Source organism: Netta rufina, assembly GCF_964035555.1.
Source record: "Netta rufina genome assembly, chromosome: 1".
Taxonomy (NCBI): Eukaryota; Metazoa; Chordata; class Aves; order Anseriformes; family Anatidae; genus Netta; species Netta rufina.
Window position 1 is genome coordinate 193,773,038 of NC_140123.1, and position 24,293 is coordinate 193,797,330.

The following is a 24,293-nucleotide window of genomic DNA, read 5'->3' on the forward strand; positions in this document are numbered from 1 at the left end:
CAGAGTTTCTGCAAATTGTACTTGCAGCAACTAATTTCAGAAGAGAATGATGACACGCAATTTCTGGAAAGGGATATGTCAATCTAATTCTCACAAAATGTGTATTTATTGTTCAAGTGAATACAGTTGGGTAGTTTGACCAGCACAGACAGCATGCATGTAAGCAAGGAAAACAAAGAAGGGCTTTAGGACTATGCAGTTTCTCCCTGCAAAGGAAATTTGAGTGGCCTTCATATGGCAAACGATACTTTGGAGCAGACCTTATGTCTCAGCACTGCTCAGCAAGCACAGCAGACCGGGGACCCCAAGTGGACAGTGCCAGGAGGCAACTCAAAGCCTGTGAGTGCCTGAGCAAACACAGCATCCATGCAAACACCTCTAAAAAAAAATCAAGATTTTCCCCTCCTAACAAGTATTGCAAGAAGAGCACATTTTGAATAAAGCAGCACCTGGTAACCAAACTTCTCCTTTCAAAGGTACTACTGTTCATTTCAAATTTTGACAGCCCTTTCTTGCATGCTAGCACATGGCACACAGTTTCCATATAGAGCTGGATACATTGCTGTTATCTCAAGAAAAATGAAGAGAAGTAGAAAATCATATGAATAACTGGAGAGTAAGGTCCCAAACTTCGTACTTCTGGGCTAACAGTTTATTTTGTTTTGATTTGTGACAATTTTCTAAAAAACATTGAATCATAAACACTGGCATGAATATTTGTTCACTCTGCAAGTAATATTTAATTTAGCTCTCTTCCTCTGGAAATAGTACTCTTGCAGCAGGAGCACTTTGGAGTAAATCATAAATATGTATTTACTGTGTATTCAGGTCAGCTGGAGTCTGATAGATTCCTGCTTGTGAGTGGTGGAAAGCCATCAAGGAAATGTGGCATCATGTCTGGAGGAAACAACCTTTTCTTTAATGAAGAAGGTTTACGTATGCTGATGACTCGAGACCTAGATTTGTCGCAAGCAAGGTAACACAATTTTAAAGTCCTGTCAGTATTTCACTGAAGAAATAATGTACTGAAGAATAAGACATATGATATACTTCTGTAGTAAAGGCAAGCTGATATATTCTGCCTTCCTTACTCTAGCACATATTCCATTTTAACCATTTCTACCATTTTAACTTAAATTTAACTTGAACGGGGTTGACTATTTTAACACTAGGGTTTTTTCTTGAATAAGAACTCCAGGATCTGACGCCACATCTTCAGCAGTTTATGCAAGTTTTTATTTCTTAAATGTGTAATATGATGAATTGTTTGCACATCACACACTCTGCTTGTCTTACAGTTTGCTGTATTGTGAGCCACTGTTGAAGCAAGAGTGTGCTGCCAGTATAAGTGTTACATTCATCATCTCATAATCCTTTCATTTCTGAATGTTGATTTCTTCTTATTGTGCACATTTGTTTCCAATAATTCACTGAGAAATTCCTGTCAAGCTGTCACCAACTACACTGAGCACAGCAAGTGAAAAACAAATATTTTTATTGTATTTAGAGACCATGTATCATTATGGCCTTCAGAGGAGATATTTGATGAGAAAGGCATACTAAGTAAGCCACATAAAAAATTTACAGAAAAATTAATATAAATTTAGCCTCATCTTAATTGTGTGCATGCTAACAAATAGCCCTTGTTTTCTAATTTCTTTAGTATCTTAACCTATATCTTTACATTACTACTTTGGAAAGATTGCCTTTTTCCCATGATTTTTTCCATTGATAACTTGCAAACTCCCTTCTCCTCTCTAATGTTCTGTGGGACACACTTTAACAGGCAGTTTACCTCTTTTCAGCTTCTTGTTTTCATTAACATTGACGCTCTAAGTAATGGTTCCATTGCAGAGCCTTACAGTCAATAAAGGAGCCTAATTTCTAACCATTACAAATTTAGACAAGCAATTAGCTAACCTTCATTGAAGTGTAATATTAGAGAACCCTGTATTGAATTTGTGAGATTACTCAAAGCAAACTTTTTTCAGAATTTGGTAAATACAAACATCCATAAGCTGTTGTAATTTGATTTCCTGGACTGTTCTGAAATTAAAAGATTTTTTAACAGAAGGTACAAGATATCTTGTAAGTTGCTCCATTAGACTAAATGACATGTTTTCCTTATTGCTTATGTTCAAAGAGACGTCACTTATCTCTTCTCCATGAAAGTCTGTAGCTGGATTTGCATATATTGACCTCAAGGTGTTATATGGAGATAAATGACTCCTGTCCTAATAAAAGGAAAACAGAGCAGTATGTTTAATTTCTTGTGTATGCCATGAAAAATAGCAGTTATCAACAAATAACTCTATGTTTTCATCTGAACAGCAAGGTAGACTGCAAAGGCTTTGCTGGGGACTGCTCTTTAGAAACCTAAAATAATTGTGTAGGGATTTGCTTAATTTCCAGGCTGACTCTACCGGCCACCTGCAAAACAAGACAACAGATCTGACTTTGACACAGACATGCCAAGTTCTGCCTGGGACCTGGGGAGAGGTTTCTATTTATTCCAGAAATGACAAAAAAACAGTGATAAACAGCATTTCTAATAGATCTTTTAAGGAGTACTGGACTCAGTAATCATTAAAAGCCTCTCTTTTTTCTTAGAGATTTCCTGAACCACACAGCTGAGCAGTGGTGTCAGTCCTGTATGCTACTCTGCATGTGGGGATGTAAATTAAGTGGACTCTCCAATCCAGTATTCACTGTCATCACCTCTGTATTTTAAAGATTTTAACCATGGGGACAATGTATTGTCGTTACAGTGATACCCGTAGCTGAAATTACACAGCATGAAATACCAGTAGGGACAGTATATTTTAGGTATCACATCTGATCAAACCCCTTTCAATTCTGAATTACTGGAGTATCCATAAGAAAGCTTTGCTTTTTCCATTCCAAAATAGGCAGAACCTTTGCAAAATATCTGTGGGGTGAGAAAAGACATGATTAAAATGGCTATCTTTAATCTGTTAAACATTATTTTACCGATATCTGAATGAGTTATTACTACGCTAGTAAAAATTCAGATGAAAGAATAGCAACCCATAGAGAGCAAATTCAACAGAGAAAAGGTCACCCGGGTTTATTTCCTTTAAATTATGTGGTGAATGTCAAAGAGAATCTGTGGAGGAACAAAGACTCACCAGCAGTGACTCCAATCCATTACAGATGATATGTTGATCCATGAGGATCCCCAGCATTGCTTTACAGCTGAAGCAATATGTTATGTCTGGGACATGGTGGTGGATATAATCTATAGTGAAAGAAGTTATATATAGCACCAAGAGGAACCGCAAGTCACAGAGAGCATTAGAATTAATTGACTTGCGGATTCAGTGTTTTATTGAAGCTTTGTCTCCTCAGCACCTCTGCAGCCTCCACTCCCAGGGGATCTACCTGCAGATAAAACCAGACCAAGACTTTTGATACAAAACTTGTTTTCCCATGTTTCATTCGACTGTGAGCCAGGCAGCACTAATGCAGTGATAATTAGAACAGATAGAGCACTTTAAAGCTGTGCGAGAGCTGTGCAAACACAAATTAATACTTGTAATATCCCTGAAAGTCGGATGGGTAAATATCATTACAACAGTGCTTCCCTCCACTCCAAGTGCATTGCAGTGCTGTTAATAAGCATCATCTAACAGGAAGAATTTCTCAGTTTGATACAAGCCTATTGTGCTTCTTTGGAGCAACCAATTAAAAAGGGAATGAAAGCATTCATGTCCCTGGGTGTCTAGGGCTGGCTTCAGGAAAGCCAGCATATTTAAGTGGTGTGATTGAGACAAATTTCCCATGCTGACTAAATGGACAAAATGGTCCCTGGAAGTGAAACATGCTTTGTTCTCATTTCCAGATTTTCTCTAGTTTATGCCAATGGAAAACTTTTTTTTTTTTTAATTTTGAATTTAAGCATTTCATCAAATTCCTAGCAAATTATGATCAAGGCACCATTAAGGCACTATTGCTTTTCTGCCTCTAAAATCTGTACTCACAGGTTACAGGATAAAAATTTCACCCAGGATTATGTTTCTGATATTTTCAACACCATCTGCTACACAGAGAAAAGCTCAAAACAAAAATGACCAGCTTTGTTAAGCCCCTGGCAAACTACCACACAGGCAAAATGAATTTTTGTTATCCCACCTGTCTGTCTACTTATATTATTGAGCCTTTGAAAAGGAAACGATAACATCTCCTAAAGCTGGTTCTTACACCAAGAAATGATGGGGTTTGTCAATGGACAAACTCTAAGTCTCTAATTCAGGTTATCTAGGATGTTGCAGAAAAACAATTTTTTACAGTAATTGCTCTCACTGTTAGATTTGTGCAGTTCTTCATGAGATTGGGATGCGGTAAGGGGGTACCAGACCCCAGAAGCCAGCCTGTGCTTCTGCAATATTCGCTCAATGGTGGCCTCACTTGGAGCCTTCTCCAGGAGTTCCTCTTCAGCAACTCAAGCAATGTGGGACGATACATTGCCCTGGAAATCCCAATGAAGGCCCGTTCCAGCTCCACTCGAATTCGCTGGTGGCAACCATCTGAGAATGGGCATTTCTACAGTCCCTGGGTAATTGATCAGGTAAGTACTCTTCTGGGTTGTTGGTTTTTTTAATATAGTTTTAGACTGTTTTCTGTCTTAATGTTTCCCTTGTATTGGCATACATGTATGTCATTTTACTGGGTCAAGCAAAAATGCTTTTTATACAGATATTCCAGAATTATACTAATCTAGCAAAATAATTGGGCAAAATTGCTGTTTGCTAATTTTGTGCTTTTAATGCACTGTTTCTATGTTGGGTACTGAATGTCTATTTTGGAACTAGGAAGGTCTTTAATACATGGGTAGAGCCACAGGGTCACATTGCAGAAAGCCTTAGTATGCAAAATCCAGGTCTGAGTTCAAACTTTGAAAACCCTAATTTCAAATCTACCCAAATATGTAATTTCCTTGGTAAAATGTAATAGGAAACACTAGAGAAAAACTTCAATCAATATCAATCTTGAAATTTTGAAAGCAATTTAAGGTTTGTTTGTTTTTTTTTTTTCATATTTGGGTTTTGCTTCTATTCAGGGTATATTGTATTGCTTTGTATGATTTGGTATAAATCTCAAGAAATTCCACTGAAGTTATTGCACTCAAAGTAGTGTTATTGGGCTGCCCCAGTTGAACTTGCTTAAACATTCATTAATTTTTTTATTTTTTTTTTTATAGCAGTTAGTTCACATCCATAGGAAAAACCTGGACACTGAACATCCATCCATGTTACAAAATTTTACTTCCTATCCCTCCATTTAAAAATGAAAAGAAAACTCTTATTCTTTCATCCCTATATCTTCATTGAAGTTAGTCAGTTATATTAGTTCAGAACAATCAGTAACTGAATTCAGAATAACAAAAAAGAATTAGTTATAACTTAATTGATGTATCGTAAAATCCTAATCTCTGGAAGTCAACATCAAAACAAAGAATATTACCGCAGTTCAATCGTCAGATGCAATCTGGTAGTAGTTCACCATATTGTAGAAAAGCTGAACAGTCGGTGGGAAAAATAACAGTGTAACACTTTGCTCCTATCAACATTTATTTTTGTACTTCATTCAGAATGGAATTCACCTCCTTGAACTTCAGATTTGTACAGCTGAGCCAATCTCCGTAGGATGCCTCTACAGGAGAAAGCTATTCCCCTTCCTCGTAACATAAAATCTTTACAAAGTAAATTTGTCTATTATGATCCATCAGAACATATATATGCATAGATCACTCAATGTTTTCCTCCTCTGGGATGCTCTGTCATGTGTGCATTTGTGAAGACTTCTAAGCATGATTTTTTTCAATAACAATTCCTTTTACAATGTTTCAGATTCTTATTGGAGGAAACATCTCTGGCAATACAGTATTAGAAGATGATTTTACCACTCTGGATAGTAGAAAGTGGCTGCTCCATCCTGGTGGCACAAAGATGCCAGTCTGTGGGTCTACTGGGGATGCTTTAGTGTTCATCGAGAAAGCTAGCACCCGCTATGTTGTAACCACTGACATTGTTGTCAACGAAGACTCTTTCTTGCAAATAGATTTTGCAGCATCCTGCTCTGTCACGGATTCCTGCTATGGTAATGACTGCCTAGTAAATCCTGCCATTTCTCTTACTTTCTTGCATGGAAAATTTCACCTGTTTTATTGTTCCATTATCCATCATAACAAGAACTGAGAAACCAAAGAAAACTGCATGTTTCTGTCAGGAACTGTAACATCAGCATTTATTGTTGGTACCTGAAGCCTAAGATAAACTAAAGTATGTTTTCTTCTCCAGGCAGTTAAGTTGTAGTTCAACTCATTTAAGAAAAATACTAGCAGCTGTCTTACTCTAGTTTATTTGCCAGCATATTGTATCCACTGCTTGGGATGATGTTCTGGTTCTAATAATAAGCATCTGGGTGTTCCCAGCATATGTTTCTTGTTTTGTGGGTTTGCAGTTTTTGAGAAGTAAGTTTCAATTCAGATCTCATTTGCACTTGTATGACTAAGAAATAGTTTTTATTAGCCTACTTCTGACACGAGCTAAGTCAGAATCGATTGTGAAAATTTGTACAATCCATATGAAATAGAAAGTACGTATATATTTGTATGCATATGTCTATGTATGAATGTGTGCATATATCTATGCACACATATATAAGCATATATACATGCATGTACACATAATGATGTAATTTTTTATTGTCTGGTTTCCTTTTTGTTCATACAATGCATATTCAGTGCAGAGCAGGTTTTTGCACATATATACATATGTTTACATACTCATGCTTTTATCTGTGTAACTGTATGTATATATCTATATGTATACATACATATATATGTGCAAAAACCTGCTCTGCACTGAGTATGCATCACAGGGAAATTAAAAATTGGGTCATTATGTGGATTTTAAAATGCACAAACAATAGGTATTCCTAGCTTTTGATTGTATAACTTGTTTATACATGTTAGATTACATTCTTTTAGCATAGCATTTGGGGGTGCATTTTTATTTTTTTATGAGAAGGACAATGTAGTATGTTGGAGCACTCAGTGTGCATAAATTCACTGAGTTACTTACTGTTCCTCTGGAATTCTGCGTGAAAATAGAAAAAGGTTTTACATAAAGTGGCTTACCTGCTTTTGCTGTTCTGAACCCTATGGAAGTAATCAACATTTTACTTATGTCTTCAACAATTTTCTTTTGGTATTAAAACCACTGCAGCATCCCTAAAATGATCTCTGCTAAGTTTAAGTGTTTTGGCAGCTTGTTTATATACTGACAAAGAAATAGTTCCTTCCTTTTTTCGTGGTTATTTCTTTGTCTACTGTGCTTACCATTATCTTAACTTTGTATTAAGTTAAGCAGGACACTACCTAGTCATGCTTCCACTTCTGATGAGGAAAACATTTCAATTTGGTATTGAAGGTTTAACACCAAAAATTCATTTACCCTTGTTTGTATCCACTTGTCCTTGTGTTTCTATAGCACTGCGTTCTGTGCTTAGACATCAAGTAGGACTGATTGGGTGATTAAGGGTCATTTTCTGTGTGTGAGGGTAGTAATGGGCTGGTAGTAATCAAAGAAGATAACAGATTTATCACCACTGTCATTGCAACCATACTCCATGTTTTACAAAGCCAGAAACTTTAGCAGCTGGAATATTTACTACCAATTACAGTTCTGTGCCTATTGATATTTACTTTTTAACGCCTGTATAAAAGTTTAACTTGAAGTATTTAGTGAGCTTGACTAATTTTTATTTTTCATAATCAAATTTATAAGCCCTAAACAGCAAAATAATGAAATTGCTGATTTTTGCTGGGAAATGAATACATTAGTTTAATACGGGTAGATTGTGTTTGAATGAAAATAAGCTCATTGACTAACAAACTCAATTTAAAATTGCTTATGCTGGATACTGAAATGAGCTGGTCTGGAGCGGCATGGAAAGAGTGACTAAACCATCTTGTTGAAGAGCCAGAAGTTTGAATTTGAGAGTTGTTCTGCCTTACACAGAGATTACGACCAGCTGAGTTCTCATCATTCAGCTTGAAAAACAAAAAGCTTCTGGTCGTGATGCTGTCACATCACTTTCTTATATGCTGCAGCTACAGAAATTGGCTTGAATTAATCCTGGTGACTTGACAGATTACTTTATCTTTGCACCTGTGGTCCTTTGAGTTAGGTGGCTGATGGGTACTGCAGCCTTCTCCTGAGTTACACTTGTTCAGCAACATATAATGTCTATTCGAGCAATGCCATCATCTTTGTGCTCATGACACAAAGTTTTGAAAAGTTTTGAGCGTAGTTTTTTTTGTTGTTTTTTTTTTTTTTGTCAGAGTAGTCTTGTGACTAAAGGTTTGTCGTAGACCTATGCGTGTGAATCTCTCACTGACTTACTGTCTTTCCACCCTTAGCTATTGAACTGGAATATTCAGTGGACCTTGGACTGACCTGGCACCCGATTTTGAGAGACTGTCTTCCCACTAATGTGGAATGTAACAAGTACCATCTTCAGAGGATTCTCATATCAGACACTTTCAACAAGTGGACCCGGATTACTTTGCCTCTGCCTCCCTACACGAGGTATCTCTCTGGTTTTCTGCAGAATAAATCTAAATACATGGCTGTGTATTGAGATATGATACATTATAGTGTTAAAATAATTGTATCTTGACATTCTTGTTTGGTCAATGTGGATAGCAATGCATAAGTAAAGAAAACTCCATCCTGCTTTGCATAAAAATTGCAAAGCTACTACGTATATTTACTTTTCTTAGTTATTTAGAAACAGGAAATTGTGTACCTGGGGAGGGGCAGGAGCAGGGGGAACTCTTTAAGAATCTCATAGTGTTGTCACCCTCACAAAATTTGGTTGTTTTGGTGGCTGATTGTCTGAGTCCCCCACCTGCATCCTGTTCTTGCTGTTCTTGGCTGTGAGCTGGTGTTTTAAGAGTAACACTTTTTAGGCTTCTTGTTTTTCTGTGCATGCCTTGTATCGTTTGGTTCTCTATCAACATTTACACATGCCCCATTTTCACCTCCTCTTCCTTGTTGTACTTTATTTTGTCTTTGAGGGAAGAAAACTTGTGGGATTTGTTGGGAAGCTGCATTTTATGCAGTGAAAGGAGCACTGACTGCTAGTGGGAGCACTGCCATATGTTTCGTAATGATGCTCTGAAAACAGTTCAGCTTTGGTTGGTTGGTTGTGTGGTTGTTCTTTGTGTTTGTTTGTTTGCTTGTTTGTTTGTCGGAAAAATCCATACAGGGCCAAGTGGGTAATTCAGACTTCCAGTTCTTGTCCATCTTGATGTGCTGTTAGCTGTGACTGTCCCCCATGCAGCCATACCTGATAATACCAGTGTAGTGCTAGGCCAACATAAAACCCAGGAAAAAAGGTGAATGTCAGGCTCTCTGCACAACTTCACTCTACAGCTCTTCTCCTACTGCTGAGCTCCATTTCCTAACCAAAGGCATAGGCCAAGTTAACTGCTGTTACAGATGTCGCCACAGTTCAGGCAGTGCTTACACCTGTTTGAGAAGATTGTTATGAAAGATGCCAATGAACACACACAGAAGTTTTGAAACAGAGACCTTTATTTTCCAGAAATTGTACTGAGAGCACCTATAAAGTTACCACAAGTTTTGAAACTGGAAGTGGAAAAGTCCATGTTCTGTTACTAATTGTTTTGGCATCTAAACTCCTCCCTATCTCCATTGCAGTGACTTATGTCAAGTGATAGTATATTTAGGACTTGTTCCCAGCAATGATCTCCTCTGCTTACTTGTTGTATTGCTTCACTGTGTATTGTCTACAAAATCCATTACCTCAACAGTCCTTATAAAAAGCCTGTAAATTTGTGTTCAGAAAGGATTTTCTAAAGCTTCACAGGATAAATAAGGACTGGGGCTGATGCTCCAAACCAATTGAATTCGGACCTAAAAGGAACATATCACCTGAGATTAACTCAGTTTTGTACGTAGCTGTGCTTTTAAAGCTGAAATCTTTTTGAGTGCTATATGTCAAAGGAAGAAGTCTGATCCCTATTGAGGCAAAAAAAAATTGCTATTCTCTCCAATCCAATAACTATATATATTGGCTCAAGTAATACCATTTCCCAGAGATATTAAGATAGGGATTGTGTGAGAGAGGCTATTACAACCTTAGCTCACGAGCAATGGAAAACTTAACCTTTAGAATAAGGAATAGTACAGCCCTTTAGTAAAGGTGCAATATTTTTTTTTATGCTGTTTTACTACTTCAAGCTGCATAATAGCACATGTATTTATGACTATTTATATCTGTACATCTTAGGGACTTGCAGGCTACTTAGTCAACAGCTTGGCCTAGTGCACAGCCCCCATACTGACATAGCATTTTAGGGCTCACATACCCCACTGTGCTATATAACCTGTGGCCTGCAGAAGGCAATGAACACTTCATTATATCTTAGAGATTATTTTAAAATGCAAATGCAAACTTAAAGGTTCTCCTAGGAGCATCAGCTCTGTAAGTTGTTAGCGAAGTGCCAAACCTAAAGCAGAGAGAGTGAGATATACAATTTTGTCTTTAAACCTCAAGGACTCCCTCCCAGTTTATGCATTTCTTTTAAAAAATGCTGTTTGGCGAACAACTAGACAACACAGCAGTACATTTCTCTTTGGATAAACTTGTTATCCATTCACGTCATGCAATATATTTATTAAGAAATAATTCATAGAATAACATTGAAAATGTTTATTTTTACACTGAATAAATTTGGGGGATTTTGATGTTTATTTGTTTTGGGGTTTACAACTGAATTCTTAAAGAAAACAGACTACACAAAGTTCAATGCTGCCATCTGGTGCTGTATAGCAAAACACCGACTAGTTTGAATTTAAAATGGTATTCTTGAAAAGTTGCAGAAATTAATCTACTCACAGCTATTCACATACTGGTGTCTACAGCTGTGTGAGATGAATAGCTCTTTGGTGTCCCCTGACTGTTTCAGCTGGGTTTCCATCATCTACCTTGGGAGATAAGACATTTAATTCACATATAGCTGTATCAAAATAAGGTGTTCAAATAGGGACCTAAATTCCACCTTTAATCAAAAAAAGGAAAATGATTTATTGAAAAGAGCCAGGACTGCACTATAGATCATTTCTTAACATTGCCAGCCAAGCTCTGGTTGGAGGGTAGGGAGGAAACTGTGAAGGCAGAGTCACGCCATCACTGGTTCCACAAGTCCCATACAGGGCTCACCTGACCCCCGTAGATCTATAAATGCAGTATCTTACATAGGAGCCAACCTATTGTCTACAGCTGCACTATGTAAGTGTAGCCAGGAGGATTCACAGAGGAAAAAGTCAGGTTAGTTCAAAGCTGAAGCAATGAAACTCAGGCTGAGGGTGAAACCTGGAAGATTGGGGTCATCCCAGCTTGATTCAGTTCCCAGCTATCTCCCAGCTTCAGATTTGTGCCAGGACACAGCTTGAACATGGTTATGAACATCCGTTTGGGCATACCACTTTCCTTCTACCCTCTTTTCCCTTGTGCCAAACACAGCCACTTGCTTTGCTCTCCTCCCTTTCCTAACTCTCACATTCTTGGTCTGCTACGGAGCTTTGTCCTGCAAAGCATCTACACAATTCACTTGCCTCTTTCTGTCACTTCACCCATCAAGGATGGGCCAAATGCATCCTAAAAATTCAGCTAGGAGGACCTCCTTTTCCATTACAAAATTTGGGATGCCACTTCTCCATTCATTAATATTCTGGTCAAATTTATTTGAGACTTGTACAAGCAAGCTGGTACCAGCATGTCCTGGGGCTGCACAGGGACCACAGCAGCTGAGCCCAGCCCTGTCTCCCAGCTGCAAGCTTGCCTGGACTGCTCTCAGAATTTGGGAGCCCTCTTCTTGGCCTTTCAGGGACCTTGTTGCTGTCAGGAATCAGTCCAGGGCTGTGCTGATATTGAATAAATCTTCCAGGAGCAGTCTAGCCGCTAGACTGAAATTTCCCTTCAGTCAAAATAAAGATTAGCTTAGCTGGTGTACTACCTTTCTGGTTTTCTTTCTCCCCCAAAGGTCTCAAGCAACTCGTTTCCGCTGGCACCAGCCTGCTCCCTTTGATAAGCAGCAAACTTGGGCAATTGATAACGTCTACATTGGGGATGGCTGCATAGACATGTGCAGTGGCCATGGGAAGTGCACCCAGGATAACTGTGTGTAAGTGCAACTTTTCCTTTGTCCTACACAGCACTGCAGCATTTCACTCTTCTGTAATTTTAACAAAATCTCAGAAAAGATTTTGACACAATTTGTAAAAGGAAGGAGGGTTTTGCTTTTAAAACTGAACAGGGCATCATGACTGCTGAGGAGCAGAAATAACAACAGGCTGGGTGAATGCTGGGGTTGGCTCTGGCAGACCTCTGCCTGTTCACACATCATGGATGATACCACTGGTCCCTTCTCCAGCAGCCTACACTGCAGCTTGACCACCTTCCCATAAGGGAGGGAGAAGAGGCTCCTTGTGATTGCACACCCCTCTGAGGACATAAAGTGCTCCCCAAAAGTCATCCCTGGTTCCCGAGGGGTTTCACGTCATCTCCCCTTGCCTTCATCCTGGTTCTGGGTGCAGAGCACAAGGGCTGGCAATGGGATGCATCTGCTAAACAAAACAATAGATGCCAGTTCTTCACAAGGCTGTTTTTTGCCTTGTAACTGGTGTTGGCTTGATGGCCTGATGCTTCTGCTTCATAGCAGGGTTTAACCGTGGAGGCAGATGGACTTGGTCCTCAAAAGTGTTTTATATAACAGCACACACAGAGCCCTGCAAAGCTAACAAACAACTACTAGACCTCCCCAGATTTTCTGTCTGGCAACAGAGAAATACCTTCCAGATGGATATGCTACTTTTCCAGTCCACAGATGATAACAGAAATGGGAGAACAGTGGTATAATTGTGCTGTGACTACGTATATTAGTAATATATTCCACTGCAGAAAAAAATACACGTATTCTGGCATTGTCCTATATCCCAACAGCACTGAATCACCATGGCATGACCTCCTTGGTGAAGTCTGCATAGTAGTAAAACACATTTCTGTGCTTTTATCTAAACTTTGACACAATATAAGAAGAAGGTTTTTCAGATGAGACAGAATACGGGAACCGTATAAAAGAACAACAGTATCTATCCACTAGAACTTTACAGAAACATTTAAAATTTAATGTTAGCAGGGCATTATTAGGCTTAGCACATTCTTTTAAGTTTATCTATCAGAGTAAAATGTATTTTACTGATAACATTCTATGTTGGACTGTATTCTGTATTATCAACTACAATGAAAAAACATGTACACGATACTATCATTCCAAAAATTGTTTTTGTTTCGTATCAACAACCTCAAAAAGTGGCAGATGCTTGAAACCCCCATATGCCAGTTGTGCTCTAGTAAATGATGCAGACGGTCTCTGTATGGAATAACACGGCACCTTGATGTGGGATAACATGATGCTGATTAAATCTCTGTGCAGGGCCTTTGCCAGCTGAATTTTGCATTTGTTTTCCTCCACAGCTGTGATGAGCACTGGGGGGGGCTCTACTGTGATGAGCCAGAGACCCCACTTCCGACACAACTGAAGGATAACTTCAATCGCTCGCCGTCAAGCCAGAACTGGCTGACAGTGAACGGGGGCAAGCTGAGCACCGTCTGTGGAGCAGTGGCCTCGGGGATGGCTCTTCACTTCAGCGGGGTTGGTGTTCGGCACGGAGGCTGACTTGCTGCTTTTGACAGTATAAACAGGACTGATTTAAAAAAAGTTAAATGAATAGCAACATGCTAAAAAAAATATTAACACAGTAAACACAAAGCATATAATAATAAAAAAAAAAAAAAAAAAAAAAGATACCCTTTGGTTAGCTGAAGGGCAAAGTCAGGTAGGTCCTACAGCCTGGTGCCGCCAGATACACTCCAGGATAGCCAATACGATGATCCTGGCTATTCTGCAGCCAGGAAAATGAGTAATGCTGCAGAGGTATCCTGAAAGCAGCCGTGGTAGGGCCTTTGGAGGTGGAGCTGATAGATCAAAGCACAGTTGAAGTATGTAGACATTCAGACCCACCCTCTGATAATAGCCTCTTCATAGCACTTACAATTTCCACAGAAACTGCAGTTTGGTGCAGCTTCTAATCAGCCCACAGGGGTAAATTAATAACTAAGTATTTGCATGTGTATAATGTGCACTTGCTCCTTGGAAATATGTCTGTGTGTAGACTTATCCTTCAGATATTTCATTGTTGGGTATTTTTTCAGTGTTAGCTTAGAGTAAAATTGCTTGTATTTTAGCTACATACACAGCTGTATAAGCCAGACTGCTGCTGAATTAAAGTGTGCTTTAGGTTGCCTCAGGTTTATCAAAATGACAGGATATTATTTTAGAAACATAAAACTTGGGCTTACATATATCTTTCATGCAAGGGAACTAGGTTCAAACTATGCAAGTTTTCTAAAATAAATTGACAGAAACATTTACATTTCTACTTCCTTCCTAAGTAGGAACCACTAATTAACAGACTGAGCAGGAATTTTGGGACAGCACACATATTAAAATTGCTGTGCCATCTGATTGTTTGCATAAACTGAGCTATAAGCACATAGTCAGTGAATCATTAACTCTGCATGGAGAACATAGTGTGGTACACTGGAGGTGTGGATTTTTGTAACTCTTGTATTCAGCATAAAGGTGAAGCCATTCTTGATGCTTAATTTTATAAAGCTGTAGGTGCAAGTACCAACATATGTATTTTCCAAATGGAACATAACTGAAACTGTGTTGTCAGAGAAAGTCATTTATTGCTCTGTTGTAGCTTTACTTTTATTATAATTTGTTGAAGTTGTACTATTTTGAAGGTTTTACAACATGAAGCTTTATTAGTAGTGATTGCGTAGTCTACCAATTTTTATGTTCATAAGCTTTGCCAGACAGCACCAGCCAACATAATTTTTCATTACTTTTAAGGGCTGCAGCCGTACATTAGTTACGGTTGACTTGAACCTCACCAATGCAGAATTCATCCAGTTTTATTTCATGTATGGATGTCTGATAACTCCCAATAACCGCAACCAAGGAGTACTGCTGGAGTATTCAGTGAATGGTGGAATTACCTGGAGCCTCTTAATGGAAATTTTCTATGACCAATTCAGCAAACCTGGGTTTGTAAATACCTTCTTCTGCATATATAATTTCCTGTACTAGGTCAAGTGTTCTTTATTGTTTCATAACAACCTCTCTGATTTATTACTGCTGTAGTTTAGATGATCTTTAAGAGTTCAGCTTGTCTAGTCCTGCAAGCATTTATGAATGGCTTTAGTGCATGTGTTTGAGGATCAGCATTTGTTCAGCTGCAAGGTCAGAAATATAGGAAGACAGCTACTACAATAACGTCCATCCTGGTCTTGAAGATACTTTCATTAGCAATCTAGTTCCTTACTGACAAGAGCAGAAATTCATCACTTGAACTTGTTAGAAAACAGTGTATAGAGGAGAAACCTATTTCTCCAGATATCTGTGAAAAGGTCTACACTACACTCAAACCCTATTTTGAGATATTTGTGAAGTTCAAACCAGCATAGATAGGGGTGGACTTTTTCTTCACTAATTAGTTTAAAATACTCATAGAAAATGGGGCTGTGAGGGGCCCATTACTTGACATTTTATTTGAATGCACACAAATAAATCACTAGCATTTTAATAGAAATCAATCACTAGCATTTTAATTGTTGTAATAGAAATAAGAACAGTGTACTGGAATATTGCTATCTGCTCCAGGTTGAAATTATTAATCTTAATTTTACTTCAACATTTCCCTTCTTAACATTGCCCTATTTAGGACCTAATGGTCATACTCTACCAGTCTAGATGATTACATTTTGTCTCTTAAATCATGGTTTGAGCATGTGGGGTTGCTCGAACCTTGCCAGTCTGGCTGCTGATCCTCCCGACCTTACTCTGAGCACCTGTGCAGGGGATAACATTGGGAGTGATCAAAAAGGGCTTTATTTTGGCAATCTCCCATGGGAAAATGTAGGCTAAATCACCTAACCTTTCTCTGCCTTCCCAATTTGCACCTAATATAGGAGACAACAGGAGGGAACCTGGTCAAAACACCTGGTGCAGAGCATTGGGAAGTGTCCTCCTCCTGTGGGTTTCCTACAACTAATTTCCATGTTGTATTTCAGTTTTGTGAACATCCTCCTTCCCTACGATGCCAAAACCATTGGGACACGCTTCCGCTGGTGGCAACCTAAACATGATGGTCTGGACCAGAACGACTGGGCTATCGACAATGTCTTGATCTCTGGCTCAGCTGACCAAAGGACTGTGATGCTCGACACCTTCAGCAGCGCTCCCCTGCCACAGCATGAGCGCTCCCCTGCTGATGCAGGACCTGTTGGGAGGATCGCCTTTGACATGTTTATGGAAGACAAAACTACAGGTAAAGGTGTTACATGGGTCTGAATTAAAGGGCAAGAAGTCAGCGCAGTGATTTCTAAATCTTGCTGCACCTCTGAATCTTTGCATCACTGTGATGGATGTCATAGATAATCCCATCACTACAGGTGTCTTTGCTTCTTTCTTTTTAGTTCACAAAATGAAAATGTAATGTAATTTTTCTTTTTTTTTTTTTTTTTTTTTTTTTTACTGAGTGAAATTACTTAGAAAATAAATTTATTTTCAAAGAGAGAAAAAAAAGATGAAAAAAACACTAGGTTATTCTAAGCAGGTTTATTAACTGGTTTGTTTTCTGTTTGTTATTTTGTTTAAACATCCTTTAGAGAAGTTAAGTTATATTTTACATATAAATTTTGTAGAGGACGAAGTATTTCTGAATGTTCACAAGGCTTAACAAGTCATAGTGCTGGGGTATACTTTGGGGTATACAGACGTAGTCAACGTCTGTAAGAAAATTCTTTTATAACATCCAGCGCAAGAGAAGAGATTTTGAATAAACCTCAGAATCTTACTTCTTTAACATTAAAAAAATAATAATGTTATAACGCTTTCATAAGAGAGTAGTAAGAGGTGTTTTAAGCAATAAATGCAATAAATATGTACATAGGAGAGATGACTGACATTCCAAGAAGCAATACTAAATAATTCTCATGTAGGCTGAAAAATAAAATATCTTCAGTGGTTAACACTACTTTGTGACTGTTTTCTGTACCTCATGTTGTCATTGAAAACTACGGACATTCCCATTTATTTTCAAGTGAATGAACACTGGTTATTCCATGATGACTGCTCAATTGAGAGGTTTTGTGATTCTCCTGATGGTGTCATGATCTGTGGGAGCCATGATGGCAGAGAGGTTTACGCAGTCACCCATGACCTGACTCCAACAGAAGGCTGGATTATGCAATTCAAGGTAAAATCTGTCTTCTACATAATTATTCTAAACTCCATTTTGCTCCAATTCTAAGCTGAGTTTTCAAGAGGTATGATGATGTCTGTAACTATGCATAAACCATTCCTTGCAGGACAAAATGTTGTTATTAAGCTGTCGTTATTTGTCTCATCTACAACTTGTTGGTCAGCTTTAACACTGTGGGCCATTCTCAGAGGTGACACACTCCTCTCCTCCAGCACAGAAGTTGTATGGATGTCATATATGATGCCCATTATTCCTATAGGAAGAATATTTAGTACATATAAGGTGCCTATTTTGTTACAGATGCTTGGTGAAGGGAAAGCAGCTCAAAAATGGCCACGCCTCATCTGTGTGGGCATATATTCACATCAAACCTGTAATCAACCACATTTCATACAACCCTTTACCTAAAATGAAGAAACAATCCAGCAGTATATGGAAGTTGTAAGAGCTATTCGCACAATTCTCCTACAAAGAAGGTCCACTGGACAAAAATGACCTGGGTGGCCTCCCCTGAAATACCTAAATATTAGGCCGTGCAGGAGAGGAGAACAGCTTCCTCAGTTATAGGGCACGGGCACAAGTGACAGTACCTGGATATCCAGACATCCGGAGAGGTGATATAGCTGGAAAAAAAAAAAAAAAAAAAAAAAAAAAAAGAAGCTGGTGACTTCTCTGAATCTTGGAAATCTTGGGATGAGACCTGTAGATGACCGGTATGATACAGACAGTGTTACTGACATGATTTTGAGCAAAATTCAGCCGTCAGTTTTCAGATTCAACATTTTTTAAACTCTAATCACCACCACAATTAATTCTAATTCACTTGTGCTCTCTTCTTTATTAGGTTTCTGTTGGATGTAAAACCTCGGAAAAACTTGCACAAAATCAGGTCCATGTGCAGTACTCCACTGACTTTGGTGTTAGCTGGAATTATTTAGTACCTCAGTGTTTACCAGCTGATCCAAAATGTTCTGGGAGTGTTTCACAGCCATCTGTTTTCTTTCCCACAAAAGGGTGGAAAAGAGTAACTTACTCACTGCCTGAAAACCTCGTGGGCAAGTAAGTATCAGTTCATTACTTGTTATGTCTTGGATTCAGTACATCCCGAAAAACACAACAGGAAACACATGTGCCTATTCATTTTCTTTCAAAGAAAGTGCATCTTGCAATGTTTACATTTATTACATATGCTGTATGGTTTTATTTCCTATCAAGATTGATCATGACTCTTGATCTAAACAAATGGCAAAGTTTTTCTTGCTTCTCTGCAGTCTGCTCCAGTACAGCATGTTCTGCTCTGTTCAGACAGCTGTGTTCAATTAGGAAGTAAATTTATGACCTTACTGAGTGGAAAACTTACCCTTGCTGTCTGCAGTAGTCCACACATATGCAAGCTATTTGTTTGTGTTTTGTTTTTTTTTTTTCTTCAGAAAGGAAACTCTCTTATATTCTTTGAGTAATTTGCAAAGAAAGTATTACCATAAATGAAATTCTCTCTCAAGAAGCCAGTATAGATTTTTCCAGCTTCCACAGTGACCAAAATCTATCCATATGTGACCAATAGTGTATTTGTGAAGAAGTAGATATGGATATATCGTAAAATTGCTTTCAGCAGAGACTGACAGATATTACTTGTGGAAGCCTGGAGGATACCACAGTCATAAGTATATTGTATTTCACCTACCTGTTTTCATTTGAGCAAAGTTGTTTCATACATATCTGTCTGTTTTCCTTTGTTTCTGCACATTTAGTCCTGTGAGGTTTCGGTTCTATCAGAAATATTCAGATATGCAGTGGGCCATTGATAATTTCTATCTGGGCCCTGGTTGTCTGGAAAATTGTAGAGGTCATGGAGACTGCCTCAAAGAGCAATGCATCTGTGATCCTGGATACTCAGGTCCAAACTGCTATCTGACCCAAACACTAAAGGTAATTTTACTGGATGTTTTAAAGAGTGAATTTTGACATGATTTTGGCTGAGAATGAAAGAGAAGGGGAGGGAGGGAGAGGAGATTGATGACACTGGAAATTTAGCTTTGATTCATGACAGTCTGAAGATACTCAAATCCATTTTCAGTCCTTTTATCATTTTTAACAAAACTAGTACTACAGTATCCAAGAACTGTTTCATTAATTTTCAGATAACACTGCCCAATAAAGCTGTTCATCTTTAGATTATCATTAGACAGAATTAACCCTTGCACACATTATCATTGATCAAGACCTGTAGAAGGATTGTCTTTATCATGATAGAACTTATTGAATAAATGAATACAAGAAAAATCTTGAAATTTCATCACAGTACAAGTTTTACTGGGGAGAAATTATAAAATAATAATATCTACCATACATAATGGATATGTGGAGAGGTTTTACATAGTCTTGGATAACCACAGTTATGAGTTATACCCATTCATTTGCACGTGGAAATTCTAATGTACTGGATTATCTCCCAAATATGTTAAAATCTAGCCCTAAAATATTTGCATATTTAGCCAGTCAAGTTCAGTTATGTTCATTGATCCTAGAAAAAAAAATCTTTACAGTGTTTCTAAGTCTTTCAAATGCATTTAGATCAGTTCCAGCTCTGGCCATCAGAAAGGCTTATGGTCATAATTATTTGTGTTTTATGTTAAACACCTTCATTACAGACTTTCCTGAAAGAGCGCTTTGACAATGAAGAAATTAAACCAGATTTATGGATGTCCTTAGAAGGAGGAAGTACTTGCACTGAGTGTGGGATTCTAGCAGAAGACACAACTCTCTATTTTGGAGGTGCAACTGTGAGACAGGCTGTCACTCAAGATCTGGACCTGCGGGGTGCAAAGTATGTCATGTTACCATGTCATTTCAATGGGGAACTCTGTTAAATGCTCACAAAGGAGCAGGCAATACAGCTTGTAGCTCAAATAATTCCTAAGCCACCAAAAGCTATATCAGTTATCTCAGGTAGACACTAATTAGATTATGATTTAATTTGCTACAATGTCCAATGGAGCAAAGGTTTGCATTGCAGTCAGAAAAGATGGTCACAGCAGTTTGGAGGTGTTCTTCAGTGCACTTGGGTCTTCCAGTGTCTCACTAGAGGATTTTATGAGGATTTTTGGAGAGGTGAATGGGAATCATTTAATATTTCAGATTTGCCAAGGAAACTTCTTTTCACTGAAAAACGAGATGGTGGAAAGCATGAGGTTCTCTAAATATTTAATAGTTTTTAGTGGATTGGTAACACAAGGAGATATTTACACCCTCAAGCATAGACCCAGAACGCAGGGGTGAGATAACAACAGTTCAGATGGCTGCAACTGGTAGCTGAGTCACTAAGATGTGTTTGACAGAAATTCTCCCTGATGGGATCTATGAACCACTGTTGCCTAAGCAAGAGGTGAACAGCATGGAGTCTAGCTTCCCTGAGTGCCCCACATCGTTGGGGGTGAGAGGAGTCTAAGGGGAAGTGGTGGCATCCAAGGGCAATCTCCACTCAGGATCACCCTCTGGTGCCCTCTGCACCCCATCACTGATTACACCAGAGGCCTGAGAGGTGAGAATACCTCCCTGCAGTGCTTGGTCCTGTCAGCATTTACACACATGACTAGCTTTTCTCAGACAGATTCCCATTGAAAAATGAAAATAAATGGGAAAGAGTATGCTTGGGGAGATTGTGAAGTTGAAGATGTGGCTTTTTTTTCATTTAAAAATGCCTATTTCTCAGAAGTATATCTGTCCTGGCAATGAAAAGCAGGAGAGTCCTCACACCCTGCTGAGCTGGACCAAGAGATGTGGTAAACAGGGGAAGATGATGCGCAGCTAATGATGTGGGGGAAGCTGCAGTGCTCTTAGCACAGCTAGTAACACCATGCTTGCTGTCAGAAAGGCCTCTCTGAGAAATAAGGTCTCCATTCCTTATTGTTTTGTGGACTCAGCTACCAACTGCCTTGTTTGTCAAGAAACTGATGCTTTTAGTTGAGTTGTAGACCAAGGCCCACCCTACCACAGTGGAAAGGATCCTCTAGGCCCCAGTGAAGCAGCAGGTTCCCTTCCCCAGGAACATCCTGGAGTCAGCAATGCCTGTCCTGCAAAAAGGCAAGACACTGCTGTCACCTCTGCACCACTGGCTCCACTCCTGAGGCACCAGTGGTGTCTCCTGCTGAGTTCAGAACATCACCTCTGCTGGTTGGCCCGTACAAGATGTGTTCCATTTGCATGAGGTAGAAGAGGATGACTTAACTGGAGAGTGATGGAACAACATCAGTTTAGACAAGTTAAGGACATCACATAGAAAACAACTTCAGCATCTTTGTCCCTTGGCTGAATGGCTTTAAAGAATTCTATTATTCAGCAAGAATTCATTGAATCACATAGGCTCTCAGTTAGGAAGGGGCCTCAGGAGGTCCCTAGTCCAACCTCATGCTCAAAGCAGGGTCAACTGTGAATTTAGACCAGGTTGCTCAGGTCTGTCTCTCAGTCTTGAAAACCTCCAAGGAGAGAGTTGAGTTAACCATAAAAGTAATATTTTTTTCCTTTATATGCAGTCAGAGCCTCCTTTGTTTCAATGCAGTCACTGTCTCCTGGTTCCTGCCATGCCCCACAGCAAAGTTCTGCTCTGCCTTCCTGATAACCTCCCTGTAGGTTGCTGTCAGATCCTCCTGAAGTCCTATCTTCTTCAAGCTGACCAAGCCTAGGTCCCTCAACCTCTCCTCACAGAGCATATGCTATAGCCCAGACAATTTAGGTGGCCTCCAATGACTTTACCTCAGTTTATCAACTTTTGTATGTCCTTCACTGCTGCCAGGGCACCTTGTTAAATTATGTTTAGTCCCCTTTCCACCAGGACTCACAAGAAACGGTTAGCAAAGCTGCTCTTGGCCAGTCAGTCCCAGTCTGTACCACAGCAGGGGGTTAGTCCCTCCCACAGGGAGGACTTTGCATTTGTCCTTGTTGAATTTCATGAGGTTCCAGAGGGAACCTCATTATAAGGCAATGTTTTTGGAAGCCTTTGTTCCATTTGTACATCAGTGTTACTTGCTTAAAAATTTTGAGCATTTTCATCATATCTGCTAACAGAAAGGAAACTTCTTGATCTGTACAGATCTTTAATAAATGTAACCCTGTACATTTACTCTTAGATTTCTGCAGTACTGGGGGAGAATCGGTAGTGAAAACAACATGACAACATGCCACAGACCAACTTGCAGAAAGGAGGGAGTGTTGCTAGATTATTCCATTGATGGAGGCAAGTACATCTTGAAGGTTCATCTAAACTACAGCCTTATTCAGTATTTAAGCATCATACATATCTGAGATTATTTTCCATAATCCCCCCCCCCCCCTTGATTTTCATTATCAGTGGCTTCTAGCCAATTTGAATGCTTTACACAATTACAAAATTGCTCTTGTAATGACTACAGTAGCCAACTACCCTTGGAAGTTAAGATTTGTCTATTGGAAGAACATAGCTATTATTTCTGGTTTCCAATTATCTCCCTTAAATCTTTTAGAATAGTCTACCTTATGCTTGTTCTTATTACTAAATCTGCATCTTTTCATTCTAGGGATAAGTTGGACGTTGCTTCATGAGATGGACTACCAAAAATACATCTCAGTCAGACATGACTATATCCTTCTCCCCGAACGTGCTCTGACCAACACAACCCGCTTGAGGTGGTGGCAGCCTTTCACCATCAGCAATGGGATCGTGGTTTCTGGTCCTGATCGGGCGCAGTGGGCTCTGGATAACATATTGATTGGCGGAGCAGAGATCAACCCCAGTCAGCTGGTAGATACATTTGATGATGGTAAGAGGCTTTGACAGGTATTCTATTGTCTGCCATGATCTTATCTGAGAAAAGTGCTATGAGCTTGAAAGCACACTTTTTCTTCTTTTTTAACGTTGCAATTTTTTTGTTTTGTAGACTAGTACTTTTTCTATTCAATTCTTCATGCTACTAATGGGGATGTCTGTATATATATATGTGTATATATATATACACAAGTGTATTTAGGTATGTTTGTGTAAATATATGGACATATCAATAAGGAAGGTTTTTGTTGTTTTTTTTCAGTCCAACTCATTTCATTTAAATTTTTGGGTAGGGAGGTTTTATTTAATCATATTTTTAAAAATACTATTATTTAAACATTTAAATTACCTATGTGGAGCTGATGTTTATATTTTGTCTGCTAGTAGCTTACTTATTGTGTGTCACAACTGCTAGTGTAGATTTAGTGTTTATACTGCTAAAGTACTGTATCTAGTGATTCTGTGGATTCATTACTAAACCTTGATGTTTCCTGAGACAATGCAGTAATTGTATTTAACTCATGTTAATAGAAGGCACCTCTCATGAAGAGAACTGGAGTTTTTACCCTAATGCAGTCAGGACTGCAGGGTTCTGTGGAAATCCGTCATTCCATCTCTACTGGCCAAATAAGAAAAAGGACAAAACACACAACATCCTGTCCTCCAGGGAGCTCATTATACAACCAGGATACATGATGCAGTTTAAAGTAAGAAATGTTCTCTCTCTACAAAGAAAATTTTGTAATGAAAAATCATCTAATTTCTCTCCAGAAGTTCTTCCAGCTAGGAAGCACAATTGGATGAATAAATAATGATTTTATATTAAAATTTAAGGGAAATTTTGAAGTGTAGGTGACGGGAACCAGAAAGCTTGCATGAATGTGAGATGTCAAATTCTTCTGACTGTCTATATGTTTTGGGGGTTACTGAGAAAGATTGGCAGTCTAATCCCTTTCTCCAGAAATTACTGACTCATCAGATAGAGTGAGAATTATTTTCTAAGGTGAGAATGCATGGCATGCAGAATATGCCATTTCCCTCAC

At 38.8% G+C, this 24,293-nt stretch overlaps 1 protein-coding gene across 1 annotated transcript in view; it reads left to right on the plus strand.

The window, feature by feature from the left end:
• Nucleotides 1-24,293, plus strand: part of RELN (reelin) — a gene marked incomplete at both ends in the record, with an annotated part of 285,763 nt that overhangs the window by 246,604 nt on the left and 14,866 nt on the right. The window contains 15 exon segments of the mRNA XM_084305864.1: nt 829-976; nt 4,330-4,588; nt 5,871-6,120; nt 8,447-8,615; nt 12,101-12,241; nt 13,594-13,771; nt 15,038-15,231; nt 16,258-16,514; nt 17,290-17,444; nt 18,295-18,509; nt 19,202-19,379; nt 20,102-20,277; nt 22,577-22,683; nt 23,003-23,245; nt 23,782-23,957. Of these exon segments, the coding sequence (XP_084161990.1) occupies nt 829-976; nt 4,330-4,588; nt 5,871-6,120; nt 8,447-8,615; nt 12,101-12,241; nt 13,594-13,771; nt 15,038-15,231; nt 16,258-16,514; nt 17,290-17,444; nt 18,295-18,509; nt 19,202-19,379; nt 20,102-20,277; nt 22,577-22,683; nt 23,003-23,245; nt 23,782-23,957 (2,846 nt within the window).